The sequence below is a fragment of the Bos taurus genome, chromosome X (genome assembly GCF_002263795.3).
Source record: "Bos taurus isolate L1 Dominette 01449 registration number 42190680 breed Hereford chromosome X, ARS-UCD2.0, whole genome shotgun sequence".
NCBI lineage: Eukaryota > Metazoa > Chordata > Mammalia > Artiodactyla > Bovidae > Bos > Bos taurus.
This window is the reverse complement of record NC_037357.1, coordinates 130,675,548-130,701,313: the sequence shown is the minus strand read 5'-3', so window position 1 is coordinate 130,701,313 and position 25,766 is coordinate 130,675,548. Positions and strand designations below refer to the sequence as shown.

The window sequence follows — 25,766 nt, the reverse complement described above, 5'->3', positions numbered from 1 at the left end:
CCTTAGTTATCACGCTCGGATCCCCAAGGGCCGGTTTTCACGGCCGCTGCAAAAATCCACGCAGCTAGAACCAACAATAAAGGGGAGGGGGATGCGTTACGAAGGAAGTGCGGCGGGGATGGGACGCTTTACGTGCTTTATTTTGCCGCCCTCGTCGTGGCTTGGTGCATGGGTGGACGCGGAGCCCCCCCCCCCCCCAAACGCCATACAGGCCCCTGACGCCGTTCCGGAGACGAAACCCGGCGCGAAGGAGTTAAGCGGGCGGGCGGGTGACGTCACCTCATTTGCATAGGAGCGCGCATATAGTTGCGCCTGCCGCGCCCCGCTCGGCACTCGCGGCGGCCACAGCGCAGATTCGACTTCACTCGCTCGCAGTTCGCTCCGGTGAGCCCCGGGGCCCTCTACCTCCTGCCTTCCGCTCCCCTTCCCGCCCCGCGCTCACCCCCTCGCCGCCCGCAACCCAGCGCGAGGGATCGTCCTGGGAAAATGCTGCTCCTCGGGAGCATGGGGAATGCTAGACCGTTCAGATGGGTAATGGGGTCGGGAATTCGGTGGTTTTTAAATATGTTTTAAAACTGACTTTTTGTTATTGCCGTTTGGAAGGGAACAGTTTTTTCTTTCCTACTCTCAAAGGCATTATGCGTAGCCTCTTAGGCGTTGATGAATCAGGAATAGAAAGATCCTTTGTTCCAGCTCACACCCACCCAAGTCCGGAGCTTCAGACTCACAGTTATTTCTCTCGCCTCCGTTGGCTTCGTGGGCTGTATGTGTTAGGTTTAGGGCTGCGGGGCTATATTATGAAATCTTGAAAACGTCCTTGCAGGGGGACGTGTGCAGAGCTGCCGAATTGCTCCTAAATGGAGATCCTAATCGATATAGCTTTGTGTGCGGCTGGCTGCATTGTTGGCGAGAGGGAGGAAGCGGGGAGGGCGGTGGTCGGTGGCGCCCGGCCGCAGCTGCCGCCTTTGTGAGAAGAAAGGAAAGCCGCATGGCTCGCGTCTTTGGGGAAGAGGCCAAGTATACAAAAAAAGAAACATTTTGTGCAGCCTTGGCTTCATTTTCGGAAATCTTACTCGATTTTCTTCCCCTTAAACTTGAAATGACTTCACTTTTATGTTGAAACGCCGCCATTAATCGACGGTGATTAATTTCACGCTTGCCTGAGATTCCGCCTCCTAACGTGGGCGGTCTTCCCAATTTGGCCCCTCGCGTTTTGAAATCCTAAAGGGAGCGGGAAAGCGCTCTTCTTTTTTTTTTCCCGCTGTAGAAAGAGGAAGATGTTTAGCCCTGAATGAAAGTGGTAGGAGTTAAAAGTGCGTCTTCAGGCAGGAGACAGGAAGGCAGAAGGCGTTTTCTGAGCCCAGACAGACGAGGGGTAGGTGGCTCACCCTCAACCTCTTGGCTTTGTACCTGCAGCGCCCTCTGCAACCATGTCTGACAAACCCGATATGGCTGAGATTGAGAAGTTCGATAAGTCGAAATTGAAGAAAACGGAAACGCAAGAGAAAAATCCACTGCCTTCGAAAGAAAGTAAGCCACCCCCCTTCTTTGGAAAACGCTGAGAGGGAGTGGCCGGGTGGGTAGGAGAGGATGGGAGGGGCTGGAAGAAGAATTGGGGTGGAGGCAGGGAGTGCGGGAGGAGCCAACAGCTTTTTGATTCTGGTGGCTTGCAAAGGTTAATTTAAAACTTCAGCCAACAAACAATGGGGTTTAGTAATTTAATGCAATGTTTAATATTCCATATTAATATGCAGATGCCGGTATCCTTTTATCTGTAAAAATGTTCTGTTTTGTATAAGCATTTCATGATGGAATGCCTATTGGTACTTGATAGAATGTGTATGATAAGGAGAGATGTTTTTCAAAAAAAGGACTGTAATCCTATGTTACGCTATACTGAATACGCATCTTCACCCGCTCCATCTTTTTTCTTTTTCTTTCCCATCACAGCGATTGAACAGGAGAAGCAAGCAGGCGAGTCGTAATGAAGCGTGCGCCGCCAGTATGCACTGTACATTCCACAAGCATTGCCTTCTTATTTTACTTCTTTTAGCTGTTTAACTTTGTAAGATGCAAAGAGGTTGGATCGAGTTTAAATGACTGTGCTACCCCTTTTCACATCAAAGAATGGAGAACTACTGACAACGTAGGCCGCGCCTGCCTCTCCCATCTGCTTGTGTGGCTGGCAGGGAAGGAAAAGAACTTGCATGTTGGTGAAGGAGGAAGCTGGGTGGGACGACAGTGAAATCTAGAGTAAAAAGCTGGTCCAAGGTGTTCTGCGGGCTGTAAAATGCAGTTTAATCAGAGTGCCATTTTTTTTTGTTGTTCAAATGATTTTAATTATTGGAATGCACAATTTTTTTATTATGCAAATAAAAAGTTTTAAAACCTGGCTGGTGTGACGCTTTGGTCTCTGAAAGGAGTGGCTTACTCAGATGAAATCTTGGTAAAAGGGTCCAAAGTGGGTGACCTGGGGAGTGATAGATGACAAACATCTGGCAATTTGGGTAAAAGACCAAAATGGGTTTCATCCAGGTATGTGAAATACCTCATCTACACTGGGTAATTGGGAAATGGTTCATTTTCTTAGGCTGATTGAATTCCTGGTATCCGGAGTTGAGTGAAAACTGATAAAAATATTTGCAGTCCTTTACTTTTAAAGGGTTTGTTAAGCCTACATTGAACCTCTCATCTGATCAAGAAATTGAAGGTGGTATAATTCACAGCACACTACTTCAGGTGTCAAACTTGGCGTATTTAGCCAGTTACCAGTCTTGTCATATACGGAAAAATGACATTTAACAGCTGCTTTATAAAGGATTGAAGACGTGCTTCCTTGTCTAATGTCTGATTCCAATTCGAATTCAATATTTAAAGTTGTTTTTTGTAAAATAAGTGCATTTAGGATTAATAAATATGACTTAAAATTCTCAATCTAGATAATGAAAGAAAATCTTCAAATTTAAAGGACAGCAGCTGGGCAAGGATGAAATTGTGCTGTGTAAGTCCAATAGGATTTAATGGGCTCACCCTCCAGAGCTTTACCTTTTTTGAGTCCTTGATAACTTCTCAATTACTTGAATACCTATATTGATGGGTAAAAAACTCCCAAGTCCTTGTTCAAGAGGCATTTAAGGTGCAGAAAGGGAAATAAGATGGCAGGGTTTTAAAGGAGAGGGGATGTCTTAAACGTCTTCAACGGATTCCTCCTTTATATAAGGAAGGGCACGAATATTTTTTAAAATATTAATTTTAAGTGGAAACAGCATTTAATGATCGTTGAATAAATAGTTCAGCAAAGCTGAGATTCACAATGCAAATGTCCAAGACATAAACTATACCCCCACCAAAAAAAAAACTGACTTAGGAAAATACACATTTTTAAGGAGAGGGGCTGGAGGGCACATTGTTGGTGATTAAATTGGTTGATTTCGTTTCCTTTTGCTCAACACTTATTTTGAGAAAGGCACAGGAAACCATTTACCTGTGGTTTATAGACAACCAGATCATCACCAAGAAGCCTTTATCTGCTTCACAAGGGCAGGGATAGGTGGAAAACCGGCGGCTGCAAAACCTGGAGGGCTTCGCCTTGCTGGATAGGTGAAGAACCAAGCAGTGAGCACAAAAGTCCGGGAGCCTTCTCAAGATGGAGTCCGCCCCCCCCCCCCCCAGCCCTGCGTGTTCTCTTCCTGCCTGTAAGGAGGGGTGTGGGCAAAATGAAAATGTCCAAGGCACAAAGATAAAACCAAGCTCAGGTGTTTACTGACTGCATTTTTCAAACAATGCCAAGATGAAATCAGATGGTAAGAAATGCACACAACTCCAGTCTTCCTCCGTTTTAAAATAAAAATGAGCATTTAAGGGGAAACGGGTGAGTCATGAAATCAAGTGATGGGAGAGAAGACCTTTCTCTCCCGGGACAACAAAGCTCAAACGTAGCCAGAAAAAAAAAAAAAAAGTAAAATGAGAAATCTGGTAAGGATTGAATTTTGCCTGCTTGGTGTGTGGGATGGCGAAACCCAAAAGCTTCTGCATGTATCTATCACATTGTACACTTTGCTGCTGTACATGGAGGGGGTGGGGGAGAGACGCTGCTTTTGTTTTGTTTTGTTTTGTTTTTTTGCTGGGAAACGGAGAATTCTCTTCCCAAGAGAGGATCTTTGCAGAGGGTTGGGGTATTTATGAATCAGTTTGGGGATTTATACCCTCACTATTGCGTTTGGAGTGGACCGTGCTTTTCACAAAGGGGACCTGAGGGTCACCGTTAGAATGACAGTGAAAGTCTTAGACCCTCTCCCCGCCAAACCCCCAGAAATAATACAAGCCAAGGGAGCTTATGTAAAAGTTGAAGGTTGCACCGTCCAGTCTGGGCTGGGACTTCTGCAAACTTTGAATTGAGCAGGAAGAATAAAGCAAAAATAGAGGAAGTAAGAGGCTCACAGACAGAGGCTTGGGACAGAGTCTTATTCATTTCTAAATCTTACAAATGCCTCAACCATCACAGCTACCCTTTTCAGTCTTCCAACGGATACAGTTTTCAGGCTACTTCATTCTTTCAGGAGAACAGCATAGTCTTGGGGCTGATGTTGGAGGATTGTATATATGGGGGAGCTGGGGGGATGTGTGCAAACGTGGAGCTCCCTCCGCCCCCAGGGCCTCTTCCATGCCTGATAATCATTGCATCCTCCTCACGGGCCTTGTGAATTAGACAGCGTCTCCTTGAAATGTACTGGGAAGATTTATTTCCCTAAAGAAGCGTCTTTAACTCCTCAAGACACCAAAATAATTTTCTATCCTTTCTAAAAATGTATGGGGCCAATTTTGTGCTTACTTGAAAAAACAGTGCATTTTGCAAACAACATTATGGCCAAAAAATAAAAATCTTGATCTCTTTTTAGTTCAATCATGTAAATTGAAAACATTGTTTCATAGCTTGAAAAGCGCTTCACGCTTATTTACGCTGGTAGCATTCACTGGCCTGGCAAGAGAATAAGAAAATTACCCTCCCCAGTCCCTCACCCCAATTTCTCACTTTTTAGAGTGGCTTACACACCAATCTAAGAGAATGAAATACACCAGTTTGAAGTTCAACTATATTTTATTTGCATGTAAAGAGAAGGGATTGAATTACAAATTGAAGATACAGATGTTCCATGAAGTAAGCTAAGAATAAAATATGTGTCTGTGACCTCTATTTACCTGGCTTATTTTGATCTTGGATACGTGTATTTTTTTTATCCCTCTAGTCACACACTCATGCTGGTACCAGCCCAGCTCTTTTGTGAGCAGGGTCCATGTAGTCTGTGTTCCCATTTGTGTATTTTTTCTTCTACGTCCAATAGCGTGCCTTGTGTAGTGGTGGACAAATACTAGGGCTTCAGCAAACCTTTTTCCTCTATTAACTGATGGCGATCTCATTTAACATGTTTTTGAACATACTTTTGAGTATGTGAATAGCATGCTCAAAACATAATTTTAATATATATATTTTAATATATATGCAATTTTATATACAATAATAGATATACAATTAAAAATATATATATATATAGTCTTGCCTGGAAAATTTCATGAATGGGGGAGCGTGGAGGGCTATAATCCATAGGGTTGCAGAGAGTCGAACACAACTGAGCTACTGAACACATATATACACACATATATATATGTTTGCTTAGTCGCTCAGTCATGTCCAACTCCTTGCTATCTCATGGGCCATAATCTACCAGGCTCCTCTGGCCGTGGGATTCTCCAGGCAAGAATACGGAGTGGGTTGCCATTTCCTATTCCAATATATATGTATATGTATATGGTAGTGGTGGTTTTGTAGCTAAGTCATGTACAACTCTTTGCAGCCCCATGGACTGCAGCTCGCCAGGCTCCTCTGTCCATGGGATTTTCCAGGCAAGAATACTAGAATGGGTTGCCATTTCCTTCTCCAGAGGATATTCCTGACCCAGGGATCGGACCCATGTCTCCATGTCTCCTGTCTTACAGGAGGATTCGTTACCTCTGGGCCACAAGGGAAGCCCTGTGTGTGTGTGTGTGTGTGTGTGTGAGTGAGTGAGTGTGTGTGTGTCTGTAAAGTTAAGTTGTTAGTCGCTACATTGTGTCCAACTCTGCAAACCCATGGACTGGGGCCTGCTAGGCTCCTCTGTCCATGGAATTCTCCAGGCAAGAATACTGGAATGGGTTGCTATTTCCTTCTCCAGGGGATCTTCCTGACCCAGGGATTGTACTCCAGTCTCCTGCACTGCAGGCAGATTCTTTACTGTCTGAGCCACCAAGGACACTACATATATTAATGTCTCCTTATTAATCAAGGAGACTATACAGGGACATTCTTCTCAATACTTATTGCTAATACACATCTAAATATAATGAAAGTAAAGTCACAGGTAATGTGGAATCTCCATTCATGAAATTTAATACTTCTTTTACAAATATATTTAAAGAGCTTTGAATGCTAATTTGCCACCATCTGTTGTGAGCTGGTTTTCAATCAGTGCTTGTAACCAACTCCATAATATTAAGCCAGGGTGCTGAATCATTCATTCACTCCACCGATGTTTATTGCTTGCCCAGTACATGCCAGGTATTTTATTTGCCACAGAGATTGTCATAAATAAAATGTAGCCTCTGCCCTTGTGTGTCTTCCCTTAGTTCAAGATATCCTTTTTATCTCAACCTGAGTAAAAAATGCTAAGAAAGTATTCTTCTCCATTTTTAGGGTGAATGTCGAACCCAAGGGCTTTGTATTTTTAAGTGTGTGTGAAGATCTATTCTCTGCTTTGGTGTGGACTTTTCCCCAAATGTCTGTATAATGACTCCATTGAAATCCCTCTGAAAGCTCAAGGGTGAGTGATATTTGATGGAAACCACCTGATTCTTTGCATCACAATCAAATATTTTTCAGCATAGAAAGATTAGGCATAGTAACTCTTGCCTCTCATCTGACAATCTTTTATGAGAAATGCCCAAGATTTAGGAATGGACTGGCTGGATGTTATTTTAAAATCAGTTCTACGATTTTATTATTTAGATGCTGAATTTCCAGAGGAAGACTTCTCTCTTTTTTTTAACTTTATTTTATTGAAGTATAGTTGATTTACAATGCTGTGTTACTTTCAGATGTACAGCAAACACACAAAGACACACATATATCTTTTTTTTTTTCAGATTCTTTTCCCTCATAGGTTATTACAAAATATTGAGTATAATTCCCTGTGCTATACAGTAAGTCCTTATTGGTTATCTATTTTATATATACTACTATGTGTATCTGTTAATGCCAAGCTCCTAATTTATCCCTTCCCTTCCCCTCAGCTTTCTCCTTTGAAAACCATAAGTTTGTTTTCTTATGAAACACTTCTTATTGCTAAATTCCTACCCTTCCTCTGTCAACCTTCTTTCTCCAATTTGACAAAGACTGACAGGGGCAAAAACAATGATCATTCAAATTTTGAAATCCCTCAGATGGTGTAGCAGAATGGCGACCACATGAGGATATCTTTAAGCCTAGCACCTGGCTGATGGACAGCTGGGTCACTTCCATTTAGTAGGACCCCAGAACTTTGAGCCTCAACAGAGAGGGACAATTTATGTTCATAATCTATTCAAAGCAGTTGAAGCTATTCTTGTCCCATTATTGTCAAACCATAGGAAATTATGCTTTTCTTCATCACCACACTGAATTTTGTAAGTGGCTGATACCTTTGGCTATGCAGAGACTTTGTCATAGAGTTTTCCTAATCTAAGAACAAAAATATTTCACGAGGTTAAATATATATGCTATATATACATAATATTATACACATATCCATGTCATCCTGTTATTGCAACCTGAAGTCATGGCTTGCATGAAGGGTAGAAAAAAAAAGTTGTTCTGCAAACATATATTGAGCACTTCCTGTGTACCCAGCTCTTTCCTAGCTGCTGGGGATAGGAATCTGCATCCTAGCTGGGCCTGATGGGAGAGGCAGACCTGTGTACATGAAAAGCCACATAGAGCGTGAGCCATAGATCAGTTCATTTACCCAACAATTTCACCGAGCTCCATGTTTGCCACGTAATACTTGGGTTGGGAGATACATGACAGCAGATGGTTTAAGGGCCTGTCTGCTTCACTAAGGAGTTTTATAAACTCCCCTTTGGCAACTGGGGCTTTTCAGAAGTAAAATCACTTAGCCCACGTGAGGTAGTTTCTAGATTCTTCCTGTTTAAAATGAAGCTATATGGAGGATAGGGCAAAGAATGGACTGCCCATGCTTGCCATCAACAAAGCCAGTTGTCATTAACAATTATTAATTGACATTAACCAAGCATGAGAAGGTAATACATCAGACTTTTATTGGTGTTTCTTAGTCTACATTTCAACAACACAGGCAGTCACATCTCCATACTAGAAACTCATTTCATGTTGATTTGCTTCCAATTTTTATACTGGTGTGGACAGCGGTTAATATATTTGAAATAATTAAAATTATATTTACTTATTTATTTCTGGTGAGCTCTGTGTGGTTTGCAGTGCCTTATTCTAGGGTTTGCACACTAAAAGCTGGTCTTCAATCACTTATGACTCTCTGTGTCTTCTCCTCTTTTAAGGACACTCACTTGTCATTGGGGTTAAGGCCCACCCAGGCAATCCAGGATGGTCTCATTTCAAAATCCTTAAATCTGTAAAAGCTCCTTTTCCAAATAAGTTAACATTCATGAGTTCCAGGGATTTGACATGGGTAGAGCTGTTGGGGAGAGGGGCGAGGCGCCATCTAACCCACCAGGAATCATGACCCATAGATCCAGTTACACCTCGATGATTGAAGTAGTAAACTGGTGATCAGCTCTGTGGGCAGAGACAAATATTTTACTGAACAAATGGGTTTGTGGGAGGAGAGAGGATAATTGCAGTTTTTTTTTTTTTTTTTTTTTTGCATCCATCAGAAAGTTATTCCATGATATAAGAAGTCATAAGGAAAAACTTCTAGGAGCTGTGAATCAGCAGGGACCAAGGGGAATGGAGTGGAAGGAAAATCAAAGGCTTGGGATTGGTTGTAGATTTACTGTAATGACAGAGATGAGGAGCCCAGGTGGCCATAGGAAAAAACAATGGTGCTGCTGCAGTGATTGGAAATGTGCACAAGGCAAGTGCAGAATACCACGTGGGAAACAAACATTAATGACCTGGACTTCCTTGGTGGCTCAGTGGTAAAGAATTCGCCTGCCAGGGCAGGAGTTGCAGGTTCAATCCCTGGGTCAGGAAGATCCCCTGGAGGAGGAAATGGCAGCCCACTCCAGTATTCTTGCCTGGGAAATCCCACGGACAGAGGAACCTGGCGGGCTATAGTCCATGGGGTCCCAGAGTCAAACACGACTGAGGGACTGAGCATGCATGCCCACAGCATGACAATAAATGACACTGCTTAATTAGGAAAGAAAATAAAGCTACTTCTCATTGATGTCCAAATAGCTTTTTCCTTTTTTTTTAATCCAAATGGCCAAGTAGACAAGATCTGTCCTCCGTCATCCTGGAAAATTTCATCTGTAGTCCACCTATCACTTTTGGGGTGGTGATTCTAGCGTCTCCCCTGGTCCTGAATTCTCCTGCTTCTCTTCACTCATCTTTTTCTCTGGCTCTGCTTCACCTGCCCCTTAGATATTGGTTTGTGCACAGAGCTAACCTTGACCTTATAGTCTTCCTCATCTATGCTCTTCCTTTCCCCATGGCTTCGCCTAGTAAGTTTCTTTAACCTGATGACTTTATGACTCCTTTGAACTCCATCTGGCTCTCTCTTAGGCTCCATTGCTTAAAGTCATCCTGTCTACAAAACTTGTCCTCCCAACTTGGTCAATGGCATCATTGTCGTTCAAGACACTTGAAAAAACGCCTGTATCTTGTGACTCGCCACTCATGTCCATCATTCACCAGCACTGGGAATTTAATGCAAACACTGGTCTACAAGCCTCCAGCTGTGTCCCTGGGTTCAAATTTTTCTTTCTGTCAAGTTCTCTCTTCCCTATTGGCCCCATCCTCATCCCAGTCATTTTCCAAGGCCCAGTTCCTTTCACATCCTCCAAGGAGTCTCCTTAGACCTTAGCTCAGATTGATTCTGCCCTTCCCCAATGCCTGCTGCATCCTACTGGTACTTTCTATGAAGACTTTAGAATCTACACCTCACTGGAATAGGGTGATGACCTAAATCTCGGTTTCCCTTTCCATATTGGAGGCTCCTGGGCTGGGGAGGAATAGAAGAGATCCTCGTGTGGAGCTCTGTGGAGTATATGCTTGAGAAATGTGAGTTGAACTGCTTTCTATTGAATTTACACACAACATATAGGAATCTTGCCAATAAAAGGTGAAAGATATAGCTAGTTTTCCCCACCCCTGGGGTCGGAAATTCATGTGTTTACAGGTGCCCAGCAGGTCACATAAATAACCAGAGAGGTCAAGCTCTGTAGAGAGAAACGAGGCAGCCCTTTCAGCTCCATAAGGAAACATGCACCCAGTGTTGCCAATTCTGATTTTTCAAGAGAAGGCAGAAATAGAGAACTTTAAATGTGCAGTCCCCCAGGTTTTAATTATTGGCAACTAAGTAGAGACATTTTAACCTTTTGTTGTAAAATTGAAAAAAGTAAAGAAAACTACAAAAAGAACACACAAACCTATAGTTTAATGTGTTATAAGGCAGATATCCAGCTCTTATAATGGAAACTCAGGTCGAGAAATAGAACTTGGTCACCCATCCCGGGAGCCCCACCTGGGTTCCATTCCAGTCTCAACACCTCCATATGAACCCCTCCTCTGCATTTATACTAATAATCTGCTTTCATTTTCTTATGGTTTTATCATTTGTATGTGCATCCCGAGGTGCTATACTCTAACTTAATACAAATTTAGTTATTTTTGAAAATTTGTGTCTTTTCATCTACATCTTCCGCCAATCCTTCCTTTTCCATACAAATTTTCTGTTGAAGTACCTGGGGTATTTGGAGAAGAAAATGGCAACCCACTCCAGTGTTCTTGCCTGGAGAATCCCACGGACAAAGGAGCCTGGTAGGCTACAGTCCATGGGATCACAAGAGTCGGGCACGACTTAGTGACTAAACCACCACCACCACCACCACCACCACCTGGGGTGTTGGACTTGTAAAGTTTCCCACAGTCTGGATTTTGCTGATGTTTACTGAGTGGTGCAGCTCATGATGTGATTTGCACTTCCTGTACTTTGGCATCAAGATCCAGAACTCATGTTCATTAATTGAAGCACTATTTTCAATTGTGAACATCATCTGTTGGCAGCAGCTTACCTCTGCGTCCTCTCCTTTGCTCTCTCTCCTTATTTGTTTCTCTCTATACTTATTTTGCCCTGACAATGGGAACGATTGAGGGCGGGAGGAGAAGGGGATGACAAAGGATGAGATAGATGGTTGGATGGCATCACCAACTCAATGGACATGAGTTTAGGTGAACTCTGGGAGTTGGTGATGGACAGGGAGGCCTGGCATGCTGCAGTTCATGGGGTTGCAAAGAGTTGGACACGACTGAGTAACTGAACTGAACTGAACTGATGAATAAATCAGTCAACTTCTTTGCCACTTTCCATGTGGAGAGGATGACGATGTATTCTCATCTAACAGAATCAAAGTCTTCCTAATGCTCACATGGCTTACCATAAACTTTTGGCATCATGGCTCCTTGGATCCTGTAACGTGGGCCACATAGGGATGTTTAAAGGGAGAAAACAGGCAACCTCCCAGAGACTCATTGGTTTCCTTTCTGTCAGATAGTCCACCAGGTGGGAGTCAGCCAAGACGCTTGTCTTTCCCCCACCAGATGACAGGATTTCCTCCGACCACAGCACATACTGGTTTAAAGGAGAAATCTAGAACCACTTCCTCCATGGGGAAAGGAGGTAGGGAGATACAACTCTGACTAGAGGTGCCAAGTCAGAAGAGTGCTAAAGACAAGGGAGCTGTGTCTTCCGTGGGAGTAAAAGGAAACAGGATTTGCAGAGAGACCCCCAGGATTGAAAAGTTCTGGTGAAAAAAAAATTGTATTAATAAATCTGCAAAATCCCCTGGAAAAATACATAAGAAATGGGGAACGGCAAAAACAACAAAATGAGAAAGAGGCAAAAAAAAAAAAAAAAAGGAATCTAGACAATAGAACCAAGATGACCTGTTGTAGATCAGAAAACGTTTTCCCAATCAATGAAAGGGCCTGGTGAGCAAAGCTAAAATTGTACATCCATGGTAGTACCTGTAATTGATTATAACCATTTAAACGACTTAATCATTTCAGTTAGACTCTATCCCTAGTGTTAGATTGCTGCCCAGATAAAGCCCTTTTTATTACAAGTCAGAGATGTGTAGGTTGGATGCATAAAGCATAATGGCTATTGATTAGCGGGCTAATAACCAGGCAAAAACCTGTCTCTAGATTCAGTGACTTAAAGAGTTAGTGACCTAGGAGGAATTTCCTCTTGCTGAATGGGCGAGTCTCTTGCTGAATGGTGGAGACTAACTCGTTATACCAGTGAGGGGCACTTCAGCTGGCCTGACCCTTTCTTCTCTTTTCCACCCTTGTCACACTTTTGCCCTACTCTTTCATTGTTATCCTACCTTGAGTCCACTGTTAATTAGACAGTGAAATGTCTGATTTTACCCAGATGGAGAGCTGAAATTTTCCTAAAAGAATATAGCATCCAGTGTCTGACAACAATTAACTTGCATTCAAATGGACTGTTGAGTTTCAAAAGACATTTTCTCTAAATGAAAATTTGCCTGGTCACCATGCTTTGGGCATGAAAAGATAACATCATAGGGGAGAAAATACACATCTTCTTTACAGAATAATTCCAAATGATGTATGAAGCTACTCTGTCCAAGAGGGAGAGATTAACCCCTCCGCACTTCCCAGCCACACTGGGCTAGATTTAGTAACTCCTTCTAAAACTAGAGTATGACAGGGGAGGAAAAAACAGCAATATTATAGTGGAGAAACCTGCCAGATAGCACCTTAACCAAGTGATGAAGGGTGACATTGTCAGTGATGTTATATAGATATTAGGTACCTTCTGATGTGTTGTCATGAGAAGGGAACTTTGCCACTTTCCAAAAATGCATAACCCCAGTCTAATGAGACAAACATCATGCACTCCCAGATCAAGGGACATTCTATAAAATTCCTATCTGACTACTGAAAACTGCCAAGGTCATGAAAAAATATGGGAAGATGCAGAAGCTGTCAGTTCTGAGGAGACTAAGATGATTACTAAATGTAATGTGGGATCCTGGATTGAATTCTGGAACAGAAAGAGGAATGGAAATGTGGGTGAAACTGGAATAAAGTCTTCTGTTTAGTTAACAGTAACACAGGCTTGTTAATTTCTTAGCTGTGACAAACACTATAAAGTTTATTGAAAGAAAGTAAATGACAGAAGATAACAACTTTAAATTGGGTACCAAGTATTCAACCTAGATTTGTTTTTAATAATTTAATACTCCTTATATCTCGTTAGTACACAGAGCATCTGTTAATGTAGTGAAGTCTTCTGTAACAGTTCATGGCAATCTGCTTGATGTATAAAGCAAGTAAAATCAAGGCTCTAGATCTGACATGGCTGCATAGTTTTGTGTGATTCTTTAGCTGTAGTCTCAGTCCTAGTTTTGTCTAGAGAGATCTTGAGCAAATGTACACTGTTTGAATCGGGGTGGTTTAATACTCACTGTGGTCCCTTCTTCCCCACCCTAGAAAATAACTGAAAACACATGGTCTGTTGAAGGTGAGCCAGCAGTGCTATCTTTCCATATGAAGAACTGCTTGATTATAATTAAAGCTTTCATTTGACTATTAAAATTAAAGAACAGCTATAAATTAAAGTAACAATATTAAAACCTCTGGGGAGTAAGTCTAAAGCTCCTCTTTAATTAGAGAGCTATGAAACTTAAGGCACACTAATTCTTTTCAGCATCAAAGTCTCATTTTGCACAGAAGCTGGTATTTTGTAAATCACAGTTCTCCCAGGGCTGAGGACAAATTTTGGTTCTCGCCTAGGATTATGGCCTGAAATATTTTAAGAACTAGGCTATAAGTTGGAGGACACTAATTTCTTATCCTGATTGAACATATGAGAATCTAGGTGGTCTTGGTCATGTCACAATTTTTCTCGATTAAAGTTTCCTTAGTTCTATAGTTAGAAATTGGGTTATTAACCTTACTTGACTGTTATAGATGAAAAAGGTTGAAATTTTTGTTGTAATCATGAAATACCCGCCTCCCCATAAAGAATACAATCTCTCCTTAACAACAGAAGGCATTAGTTATGGGTGGTGGATTTGCTTATTAATTGCATATTCTTCTTTGTATTTTTCTTTATTTTTCAGATGTGTATATATATATATATATATATATATATATATATATATAGTCATACAAACAGAAAGCTGTGTTTGAAAACATTATAAGGACATATATTGGGTTGGCCAAAAAGTTTGTTCAGTTTAAATATACTAATAGATTTTTCATTAAGAGTTACTGAGTTTAACCAAGATATTGTGCTCAGGTGAGCCTTAATCCTTCACTATTATCAGTTTTGCCAGGACAATCTGAAAGTTGAACTTGGCTTTCAGTCCATCCCCTGACTGCCTATTTCCCCTTGCCAGTCTTAATATTTGTGCTTTCTCTTTATAGATCTTATTCTTCAGTTTTTATCTTTTTTTCCCTATTGGATTAAAACAAACAATGAGCTTTTAAAAGAACATTCCTCATGGTAGATATCTCCAGAGAGCTTATATTTACTTTAAACTGAGTTTTGCCAGACCACCCAAGTGGATCCTCCTCATTTTTCATTATCTGTCAAGATATTACACTGTAGAGGATACAATGGCATAAAGTTGGGGTTGTTGTTGTTCAGTTGCTCAGTCGTGTCTGACTCTTTGCAACCCCATGGACTGCAGCATGCCTGAAAGACAGGCTTCCCTGTCTTTCACTATCTCCTGGAGCTTGCTCAAACTCATGTCCATTGAGTTGGGAATGCCATCCAACCACCTCACTCTCCATCACCCCCTTCTCCTGCCCTCAGTCTTTCTAAGCACCAAGGTCTTTTTCAATGAGTTGGCTCTTCAGATCAGGTGGCCAAAGTAATGGAGCTTTAGCTTCAGCATTGATCCTTCCAATGAAGATTCAGGGTTGATTTCCTATAGGATTGACTGGTTTGATCTCATTGCAGTCTAAGGGACTCTCAAGAGTCTTCTCCAGCACCACAGTTTGAAAGCATCAATTCTTTGGTGCTCAGCCTTCTTTATGGTCCAGGTTTCACATCCATACATGACCGCTGGGTTAGTCCAGCAAAACTCTGATAACCCAACAGGACAAGACAAAATCATAAGAGTAGTGTTCTGTCTAGCTGTAGAAAAATGATTCATACTTTTCCTCCCTTTCTTCCTTCTTTCTTTCATTCCTTCTTTTGAGGTTTGTAAAAAGACAAAATTATATATGTGTGTGTGTATATATAGCATTTTAGTGCCAAAAAAATTGAATTTTGGAAAGTGGAATTGCCATTTGCCATGTTACCCATCGGCTAAAGAAATGCTTTTTATAAGAATTTGCAAACTCTAGTCCAGTCTTTTACATCTATAACGTTATACTTGTTTGTTTTATAACATAATACCAGCATGACATTACAGTTAGCTGTATTTGAGACTAAAATTATATATTTCAGTGCAATGAATGAGGACATAGGGAAACTGGACATTTGGAGTTTGTCCATGATTATCTGAAGATGGCCGAGATCTGGGTTTGCTGAGTCACTTTGGTTTAGTTATCTTGGCTGATTGCCACCAATAACATTTAGGGATTCTGCCATCACCTGGTCCATTTTTAATACATAGTGACGTGTGTATGTCAACTAGTGCAAAGGACTGCATGGTAATTTTAACCTACTGCTTGGGTCTTTAGTTGTAAGAACTACAAACTACACCTGGGTTGACTGAGTTTCTTGTGTAGAATGAAATGCACAACAAGTGCCCTTAGCAAAAATAAAATCAGCCTCCTCTATAAAGATCTGGCATGATTTATAAACCTGACCACTCTAAACACGTCTTTGCTAATTTAATACGTGTGTATATACTTACTCCTGCTTTTTCATCTGTAAAAATATTCATTCCAAAAAAAGAGAAGAACCTTTTATAATGACTAATTCATTAACTCTGATAATGTCTCTCTATATATCAGAGTCATCAAGCTCTGGCCGGAGGGCCAGGTTTGGCCAGCTGCCTGTTTTGCTATAGCCTGAATGCTAAGGCTGGTGTTTATATTTGTAAATGACTGGAAAACAAATCAAAGGAATAGTATTTCTTGGCATATAAAAATTACATGACCATCACATTTCAGTGTCCATAAAGTCTGATTGGTACCCTCGTTCACATGTGGCTTGTTATGTTCAGTGGCAGAAGTGGGTAGCTCTGTCAGAGACTCTATGACCTGCAAAACAGAAAATATTTACTATGTGGCCCATTTGAGAAAAAGTTTGCTGCTTCCTGTTCCAAATAAAGCTATTTTGGGAAGGAGAACTGAACCCCAGCATGAAGTGGGTAGACATAGAAAAATGATTGCAATGAAATGGCCTGGGATATAAACCAAGCTTCACATGTGATGTCATTTCTAGTGCAGCATCTTGCATAAGTGGGGGAAATTAAAATCTAGAGATAAAAGTAAAAAACAAAAATCTAAATTTTGCATTGTGGGGAAGTCTGGAGAATAGAGCCCAAGGATTGCGGGCATATTTTATGTATTGTCAAAATGTGCCTTTTCTGGACTAGCCTGCTTCCCTTTCTGGTTGCAGAACTGTGCAGCACTAGGTCATTGCAAACCCTTGCTGCCTGACTGCTGGATGAGGTCACTCACCTCTGACCTCGGTCAGTGTAGGCAGTGATCAGGGTGACCTTTGAATGTTTAGCGTGTCAAAGCACACATACTTCGGTGGTGAGCATGTAAAGGCTGAGTCTGTGTCTTCCGTAAATGGCCTCTGGAGAAGGGCTATAGTCAGGTTTTCAAAAACCCTGCCACTTCCTTTTATTTTGGACAGATTTTCATCCATTTGTGAGGGTATAATGAAGATTAGAATTTCAGTACTTGTATTAACCTTGGCCGTGGTGGAGAATGGACCTGGCTAAGAACAATGGTTATACTTTGTAATTTCTGGTTTGTGTGTGTATGTGGGTATCTCACGTTTTACTTGGGGATAATCTCCAGTACTGGGGGCTTTCCTGGTGGCTCAGATGGTAAAGAATCCTCCTGCAATGCAGGAGACCTGGATTCTGTCCCTCGGTTGGGAAGATCCCCTGGAGGAGGGCATGGCAACCAACTCCAGTATTCTTGCCTGGAGAATCCCCATGGACAGAGGAGCCTGGCAGGCTACAGTCCATGGGGTCACAAAGAGTTGGACACGACTGAGGGACTAAGCACAGCACACAGCAACCTCCTGTATGGGATTTCCCAGGTGGTGCTAGTGGTAAAGAACCCACTTGCCAATGCAGGAGACATAGGAGACGTGGGTTCTATCCCTGGGTTGGGAAGATCCCCTGGAGGAAGGCATGGCAACCCACTCTAGTATTCTTGCCTTGAGAATCCCACGGACAGAGGAGCCTCCAGTGCTACAGTCTTTGGGGTCGCAAAGAGTCAGGCATGACTTAGCAACTGAACACACAATCTCCGGAGAAGGCAAAGGCACCCCACTCCAGTACCCTTGCCTGGAAAATCCCATGAGTGGAGGAGCCTGCACTCCTCCCCAAGGCTGCAGTCCATGGGGTAGCGAAGAGTCGGACACGACTGAGTGACTTCACTTTCACTTTTCACTTTCATGCATTGGAGAAGGAAATGGCAACCCACTCCAGTGTTCTTGCCTGGAGAATCCCAGGGACGGGGGAGCCTGGTGGGCTGCCATCTGTGGGGTCGCACAGAGTTGGACACGACTGAAGTGACTTAGCTTACCTTACACAACCTCCTGTATATAATTTATAAATGCATAATACATTTTTTTACATACTTGTGTGCTCAAACTTTAAAATTTCTTTTATTGAAATATAGCTGATTTACAATGTTGTGTTTCAAGTATACAGCAAAGTGATTTAGCTATACATATGTGTGTGTATATATATATTTATATATATATATTCTTTTTAAGATCCTTTTCCTTATAGGTTATTAGAAGATATAAATATTTTTTGACTTCACTGTACAGTGTACAGGATCTTAGTTTCCCAACCAGGGATGGAACCCATGCCCCCCGCAATGGAAGCACAGAGTCCTAACCACTGAACCGCCAGGGAAGTCCCAAACTCTTAATTGATAGTTTTATTTGTGTTATCAAATTGTTCACATTCTTATTGGCTTAATTTTCTACTGTTGCATAACAAATCACCACAAATTTAGTTGCTTACAGCAACACATTTATCATCTCACAGTTTTTGTCCATGAGGAGTCTGGGAAATGGTTAGCTAGATCTTTGCTCAGGATCTCACCAAGGTGCAATCAAGGTGTCAGCTGGGGCTTGTGGTCTCATCTGCAAGCTTGGATCTCCTTCCAAGTTCAAGTTGGTTTGGGGTCAGAATTATTTTCCTTGAAGCTATAAAACACGTGGTGGCTGGCTTCTTCAAGGTTGTGAAGAGTCTCTGACTCAGAGAAGGCCTAAGCCCTCTTTTAAAGGATGCCCGACTGATTCAGTCAGGCCCACTCAGGATAATCACCCTCTAGATGACTTAGAGTTCACTGATTTGGGACCTTAATTACATTTGCAAAGTCTCTTCTGCCTTGCCACCTGATGTTACACCATCAAGGGAGCAACATCCACCACCTTTGGCATATGAAGTGAAGGGAAGTTGCTCATTCGTGTCCGACTCTTTTCGACCCACTGGACTGTAGCCCATCAGGCTCTATGGGATTTTCCAGGCAAGAATACTGGAGTGGGGTTGCCATTTCCTTCTCCAGGAGATCTTCCCAACCGGGGGATTGAACCTGGGTCTCCTGTGTTGCAGACAGACACTTTACCGTCTGAGCCACCAGGAAAGCCTCCTTTGTCATATAACATAAATCTAATCATGGCACAACACCAGGACCCAAGATGGTAGATATCATCTTAGAATATCACACTGGGCGAAGAAAGCATTACTCGCAGGGTCATAGGGAGCCAACTTTGAGTCTTCACTCTTCCACTAGCTAGCTGTGTGAATGTACAAGTAATTATGCTCTCAGCTGTAAATTGGAGATCATTCTAGCATCATTTTAGCGTTCTTGCACCTACCACTTTGGGGCTGATGGCAGAATTAAATAAGATTACACTTATAAAGGGTCTGGCACAGTGACTGGCAAATAGCAAGTGGTGAATAGGTGTCAGATATTTTCATTCAATATTCATTTTCATACATACAGGTGTTTTATTCATCCATCAGAAAAAATTATGCTAGATATCACCAGGATGTGCATCCCAGGATCTTCAAAGAGCCAGACGAGAGGAAGGAATTAGGAATGCAAGTTAGTCCTGGTTTTATAATAGAAATGACTTACTAAGAACAAGCTAGCTCAGTAAATGGTGTTTGAACACAAAGTGAGATAAGTCTGTGAAAGCGTCTGCACCAAATAAATATAGATTGAATTTAAATCTGGACAAAAGTACATTGTAATTGTACATAGCAATTGTCTGTGGATTGATAGGATTATCTTCTTTTTAAAGTCAAATCGCTTGCTTCACCAAATTATTTTTTTCTCTTTATTGTTACCCACAGAGCTATTTGAACTGACAGACACTTAATCCGCCCACATGGCCCCTGCCTTCTTCCTTCATCTAAGATAAGGTCTATTAATATGAAGCCAATAGAGAAAGTCAGAGTATAAGAACACTTGCCAAAGATCTTAATAAAGTATGTGTAGCAAAGGGAGAAATACAAATATTCTACCCAGCATCTGTAGTTCCTGTGTTAGTTGCTCAGTCATGTCTGACTCTTTGCAACCCCATGGATTGTAGCCCGCCAGGCTCCTCTTTCAATAGAATTCTCCAGGCAAGAATACTGAATAGCCATTCTCTTTTCCGGGGGATTTTCCCAACCCAGGGGTCAAACCTGTGTCTCCTGCATTGACAGGTGAATTCTTTACCACTGGGCCACCAGGGAAGCCAGTAATTCTTACCTACCTCGCAGTCTTATGCTGAAGGGTTCTTTTAAGGCCTTCTTCTCTGAAGGAAAGGAAAGGAACAAATAAAAACAAACCGCCCCCCAAACATGAAGACTCCATACAAAAACACCACTCTAAATTTGCTCGTGTCCCTGGAGAAGGAAATGGCAACTCACTCCAGTACTCTTGCCTGAAGAATTGCATGGACAGAGGAGCCTGGTGGGCTACAGTCCATGGGGTCTCAAAGAGTTGGACATGACTGGATGACTAACACTTTCACACTTGGAAGTAAAGTCACATAGATTCCCTGGATTCCAGACTTCCTGATACACGCAACACCCACATCCCCACGTTGACGCGTGCTTACCGCAGTGGGCAGACAGGAATCACACAGTCTGGGCTTTGTCTTCTCCTTGTATTGGCTTCTTGTTCTCCAGAATGGCTGCTGCCATGGTAACAGGGAGAGGGCCTGCTGGCTGAGGAAACCTCTTCAGAGTGGCTGGTGTGGGTATGGGCTGTGTCTGGGGAGACTGCGAAAAGAAAATTCCAGGGAGCAGGGCCTGTGCCATAGGTCCAGAAACTCTGCCATCTTGGGATTCTTGACATGGCTGGTGCTTTGGGCTCTTCCTATCAGAGTGAACCAAAGAACTCGCTGTTCTAAAATTGTATAGAAAAGAGAGGAGGGAGGGAAATGACATCAAGATGCAGCAACATTCTGAGTTTCATTGTCAAGTACTAGCAAACCATCCTAAGTGGCAGATTCAGATCTTGCTCAATTTTTCATAAAATAGGAATTATTTTAGACCACAGAACAGAACGACTTAATAGGCTTGGTAGATTATTTCTTGCCTTACTTCAGAATGTATCCCAGTATATAATCTATTTTTATCATTAAATCGTTGGAGGAATGTAGAAGGATGCAGGCAATCATCCAGAAGTTTCGAAGCATCCAAGTGTTTGACGTAGTAGAAGTCTGTATACACATAGATAGTCTGGGCTTTACATGGATTCATTGTTTATCCTTTTGGTTTATTTGCTTATTGATAACACATGTATTTGGAAGGGTGGGGTCGATGGGCCATGCGCAGATTTCATTCATTCAACACACACTTAGGAAGCATCTATTGTGTGTAAGATACTGAAAGGCAAACAGATGAAACACAGAGGGACTTTGGCCATAAGAAATTTGCGCTCCTATTCCAGGGACTATAAATCTCGTGACAAGCGTTGTTCAAAGTTGTGGTGACATCCATACGCCTCACTCATTTTCTGGAAAGTTGGTCCAAACCATTCCACGGGTTACCTAATTCTAGAAGAGAACAAGAGTGAGGCTGAATTGCCTGGTCATTCAGCACATGTGTTTAGCTTGATTTCCAGTTTACCAGCGGCCAAACCAAGGGCTTCTAGTCGGAGTAAGCCAGCTTTTTGTTGCTCTCTTCCACATCTCTTGGAGGGAAAAACAAGCAGCCCAGCTGCCACCAGGAAGGTAGAATTGCCAGCAACCAGTCAGATGCAGTTTCCACCTCTGAACCAAGTGTTCGGTTTCTCCCACGCATTTCCTCCCACATGCGTTTCTCATTCAGTGATCGCCAGCTGTATTTTTCCCCATTCAACTCTTCTCACTTTCTTTTTAATAAGTGACAAAACAGGATAATTGTTATCTGAAGCTCAGCGTTACACCTGAGATTCCTCTCTTTAAAACCTGGAAGGCTTTGCCTTTTTCAAAACAAAGAAGCAGTAGATGCGAGGAAGGGTTCATATGGTCAGAGGGTATTACCCATGATACTAAGAGAATCTGAGAGTGAATGTCTTATGCTATTCACTTCTCAAACTTGATGACTTTTGTTTTTATGCGTTCCTTCTTTTCCTTCCAGACATTTTTCTTAAAGTATAACCAACTATCTCCCTCTCTCTCTCCCGATATGTATAATATTATGTATATAATACTATTATTTGTATATACACATTTATATATTATATGTGCCACTTGCAGCATTATTGTTAAGAGGAATAATCCACGTGGTGCTATTGCAGTTTTTGTCTTATATTTCTGGACTGTGTGAGCCATTTAAGCAGCTGGCCCGTGGGTAGACTCCTTGGAGCACATTTGAACACCTTACAGAGAGGTGCATTTTATCCGAGGTGGCATCATCTTTTTGGTTATCAGAAACCCTGAAATGTTCAGGAGAGGATGTTAAGTCAGCACTCCACATTACTTAATTGTCTGTGTCTGTGAAAGGCATAAGAAACCGTGCTTCTCTGTATTGTCTGAAGATGGGTCACGCGGCAGGGTCTCTCTTGACAAAGGCAGCCAGGAAGTCACTCTCTTCTCCCCAGAGACACCATCTTCAAGTTGTTCTTTTCCGCTCAGTAAAGGTTAAAAAGGAAGTGAAACCTTTTGTACTCTTCTACACTGCTGTGTTTTGTTTTTCCAGACAGAGCAGGAACACCTGCCCATACATTCTTCTAAGGCCTTGCTAAGAAAGTCTCGAACAAAGCAGGCAGAAAGTGTCTGTGTTTGCTTGTCTGTTCTTCGGCTAAGGAATTAAAAAAAAAAAAAAAAAAAACACACTGAATCTGGCATTTGAAACAGCAGTGCTGTTGTGGCTGTGATGACTGCTTTGACAGGCCCACAATTTTCTAGAAGCATGAGCCTGTCCCCAGGAGCCAGCTCAGCCATTTCTCAAGAATGAGCCAGATTGGGGGCCCACAACAGTGTTTCCTCTTGCCGACCTTTCCGCCACTGGCAGAAACACATGCAAATAAAAATTAAGAACCCCAGAGAGTAAGGAAATCATTTCCAGACAGGCTGATAATGGACTCCAAGCCTTCAGCTCAAATATCACTGATTTAAATCCATTTGTTCTAGCTCTTTAATAGAATATGAGGTTAAATACACAAACTCATATTTTTAGAATTCTCTCTTGCCCTCACACTAGGATGCGATGTTTTTTAAGACAACATAAACTAGAGTGACTTTTAAAAAAAAAAATCTAACTTTTATGTCTTAATAAAGCTGGGGCAAAAATCTGGCATAGCATGAGAAAATAGAAAATGCTTTTGGATTTCCTTTCCCTGATTTTGAAGGTTTTCTTTTTCTTTTTTTCCTTTACTAATGGACCTTAAAGATTTTAAGATGTAAGCCGGATGTGAGCTCTGAGGGAGAAGGACAGTGCGTTTTATGTACCTTTGTATCCTGGACAACCAGAGATGGCAGGGTTCGTGTTTGTTGAATGCATGACTCTTCTGCCTCCTTATCCTTCTATTTTTCTAACCCACCCTGCGAGTTCTTCTGTTTAGGATACCGTTAGATTTGAATCACCAGTTCCTGGGTCAGTGGTACAGTTTGTACTGCCAGGATTACACTGAAGAGAAGTTTACAAGACCATGCATCTCTAAAGCCCACTTTTGCCTTTTTTCCATGTGTCTGGAGATTTTGTGAGAAATCTGCCTTTAGCCACCTTGGTGGGCTTGGCAGCCTTTGGTCCTCCCTGACTTCCTGTTAATCATTTGCATTTCTATGGCCTCTTAAAGCTAAATATTTCAAAGAACCTCGTAAAAATGTGACGACTCATTTCATCAAACTGTACTTCTCTGTCTCTGGAAGGAATATGACACTGTTTTGCTCCTTTTAGAACCGGAAGATTAAGGCCCCAAAGTTGCAAAGCCATTTCTCTGTCATTCTGTGTGTATATGCAGTATATGAATAAATCATTCAGTATAGCAAAAAAAAAAAATAATAAAAAAGGTTCAGATTTTTTCCCTCTGGGTTGGAAACAAAAACCCTTTTCAGAGATTTTGATGATTCTTCCTTCAAACCTTAGCCTAATTCCCATATTCTGCTAACCAAACCGTCCTGTTAAAACCAAAAGAAACTTCTACCTTTGTGGCCACAAAGACACTAGCTGAAGAATTAAAATTCTCCTTTTCTAGGACTTTCAGCATCTTTCTCCTCTCTGAAAATCCCTTGGTTTTTCCTTGTCCATTTATATTTTCCTTTATATTGATAGGTTTAATTTCTATTGCTCTGTCGGCAGTTCTGAACTTTTAAAAAAAGGGACCCCTTTTTGGCACCCTGAATTTTTTGTGGCCTGCCCCCAAGATACTATGAGTTTTGAAATTTATTTTAAAAGATGCATCTTCTAGTTAGGGCATTGCATTCATTTGGTGGGACCCAGTGTCGAGTCTCTGCTTGTTTTCACTCAGCCATTTGGGTGACTCCAGGCCTTGTTTTCTAACTGCTTCTCAGTGTCTCATTTCCAGGGACGGGAATTAAGCACCAGCTGTTCATGCATTGCTTGGTCCCTCCTCTTGATCGTCTTCTGCCTGGGCAGAACCACTGTGCAGACCTTTCAAACAGATTTCTGGTTGCAGCAACTCATTTTATGTGTTAGTACAAAGTGAAGGGCTTCCAACCTCCATCTAGTGAGAATCTGACCACATGTTTGTGAATTAACACTTTCCATCTTTGCAGACTTTGTCCTTTGCAGAGCGTTTTGCTTTCTTTTCTTACTACTGCCGAGTCTTTCAGTTTCCTGATGAGCATAGAGACTGCAGAGACCTATTCCCTCCTGAAAGGACCATCAGGGTCACATGGCTGGATGGGTAAAGGATCTAGACCTGACCCATGGACTGCTGGAATAGTCATGTGAAAAAAAAAAAATGCCCTCAATAACCACCTTTTTCACCTGTACTTTAGTCTTGCTTGAAAATAATTTGTTTCTTATGTCTTTTATCATAATTTTTATGGTCATCTTGTCAACAAGTTATCCTAAAAATTGTTGAAAAGGCTCCATTCATTCTCAGCACAGAAGCTCCCCTTCAGATTCCTTTGTGACTGTCGTTTGGCTCTTAGCTTGTGGCTGGTATGAACTTGTTTGGAAAATCTTGACCCACTAGATTCACGGATGCCTTCCTCACAGGCTGGTTTTTAGGGACTTTATCTAAGTGGCAATGACCTCCAAACCTTACCTCTACTGAGAAAATGTCCCAATTAACTCAGTTCCAAAACCTCATTAGTACTTCTTCTCTAGGTTGCTGGATATTAAACACACGTCACCTTAACTCTGGTTGCATAGAATTGCTTGGGAATTATACAGATCTCTCTGTTTAAGGACTACTAAGAACTCTTCACGGGGTCTAGATCCTTGCTTATGTTGCCTTCTTTAAAAATAAGTGGGGATGTTTTTTCACATTAAATAATGTACAGAGACTTGCCACTGTCTCTAAGTTTTTTGTTTTTGTTTTAAATTGCATGGTTCTCTGACCTTGCTGTCAAATAGTGGACCAAACAGATCTAGATATGGGTACCCAACTGCTGCCAAGATGTATGGGTCTGCCCTTGGCTTCTAAATAGCCCAGTGACTTTGGGAGGGTTACTCTCTCTGGCTTTGACTTTCTCATTTGTAATATGATGGAATTGGATCAGGTTCTCTCCAGGCCTCTTTCTGGTCCTCTCCATCTCTAAAGGTCTATGGTGACTAGGCAAGCTGCATCATCACAGCTTCCAGTACAGCATCTCAGAGCCTTCTTGCTCCTGGTTCCTGGCACGCACACATATCTCTGTATAGGGCTCCCTGGTTTGTGAAGAAAGGCAAATGGAAAA

The 25,766-nt window shown here is 41.9% G+C and overlaps 1 protein-coding gene across 1 annotated transcript; it reads left to right on the top strand.

The window, feature by feature from the left end:
• Positions 1-343: 343 nt before the first annotated feature.
• Positions 344-2,393, top strand: TMSB4X (thymosin beta 4 X-linked). Its single transcript, NM_001002885.2, has 3 exons — positions 344-384; positions 1,417-1,530; positions 1,951-2,393. The coding sequence occupies exons 2-3, from the start codon at positions 1,431-1,433 to the stop codon at positions 1,983-1,985; spliced, it is 135 nt and encodes a 44-aa protein (NP_001002885.2). The 5' UTR covers positions 344-384; positions 1,417-1,430; the 3' UTR covers positions 1,986-2,393.
• The last annotated feature ends 23,373 nt before the right edge of the window (positions 2,394-25,766 follow it).

Bases quoted from the DNA above. Each gene is read 5' to 3' on its own strand.
- TMSB4X (NM_001002885.2), top strand. From the start codon at position 1,431: ATGTCTGACAAACCCGATATGGCTGAGATTGAGAAGTTCGATAAGTCG. The intron at 1,531-1,950 runs GTAAGCCACCCC...TTCCCATCACAG, and splicing joins TCCACTGCCTTCGAAAGAAA to CGATTGAACAGGAGAAGCAA.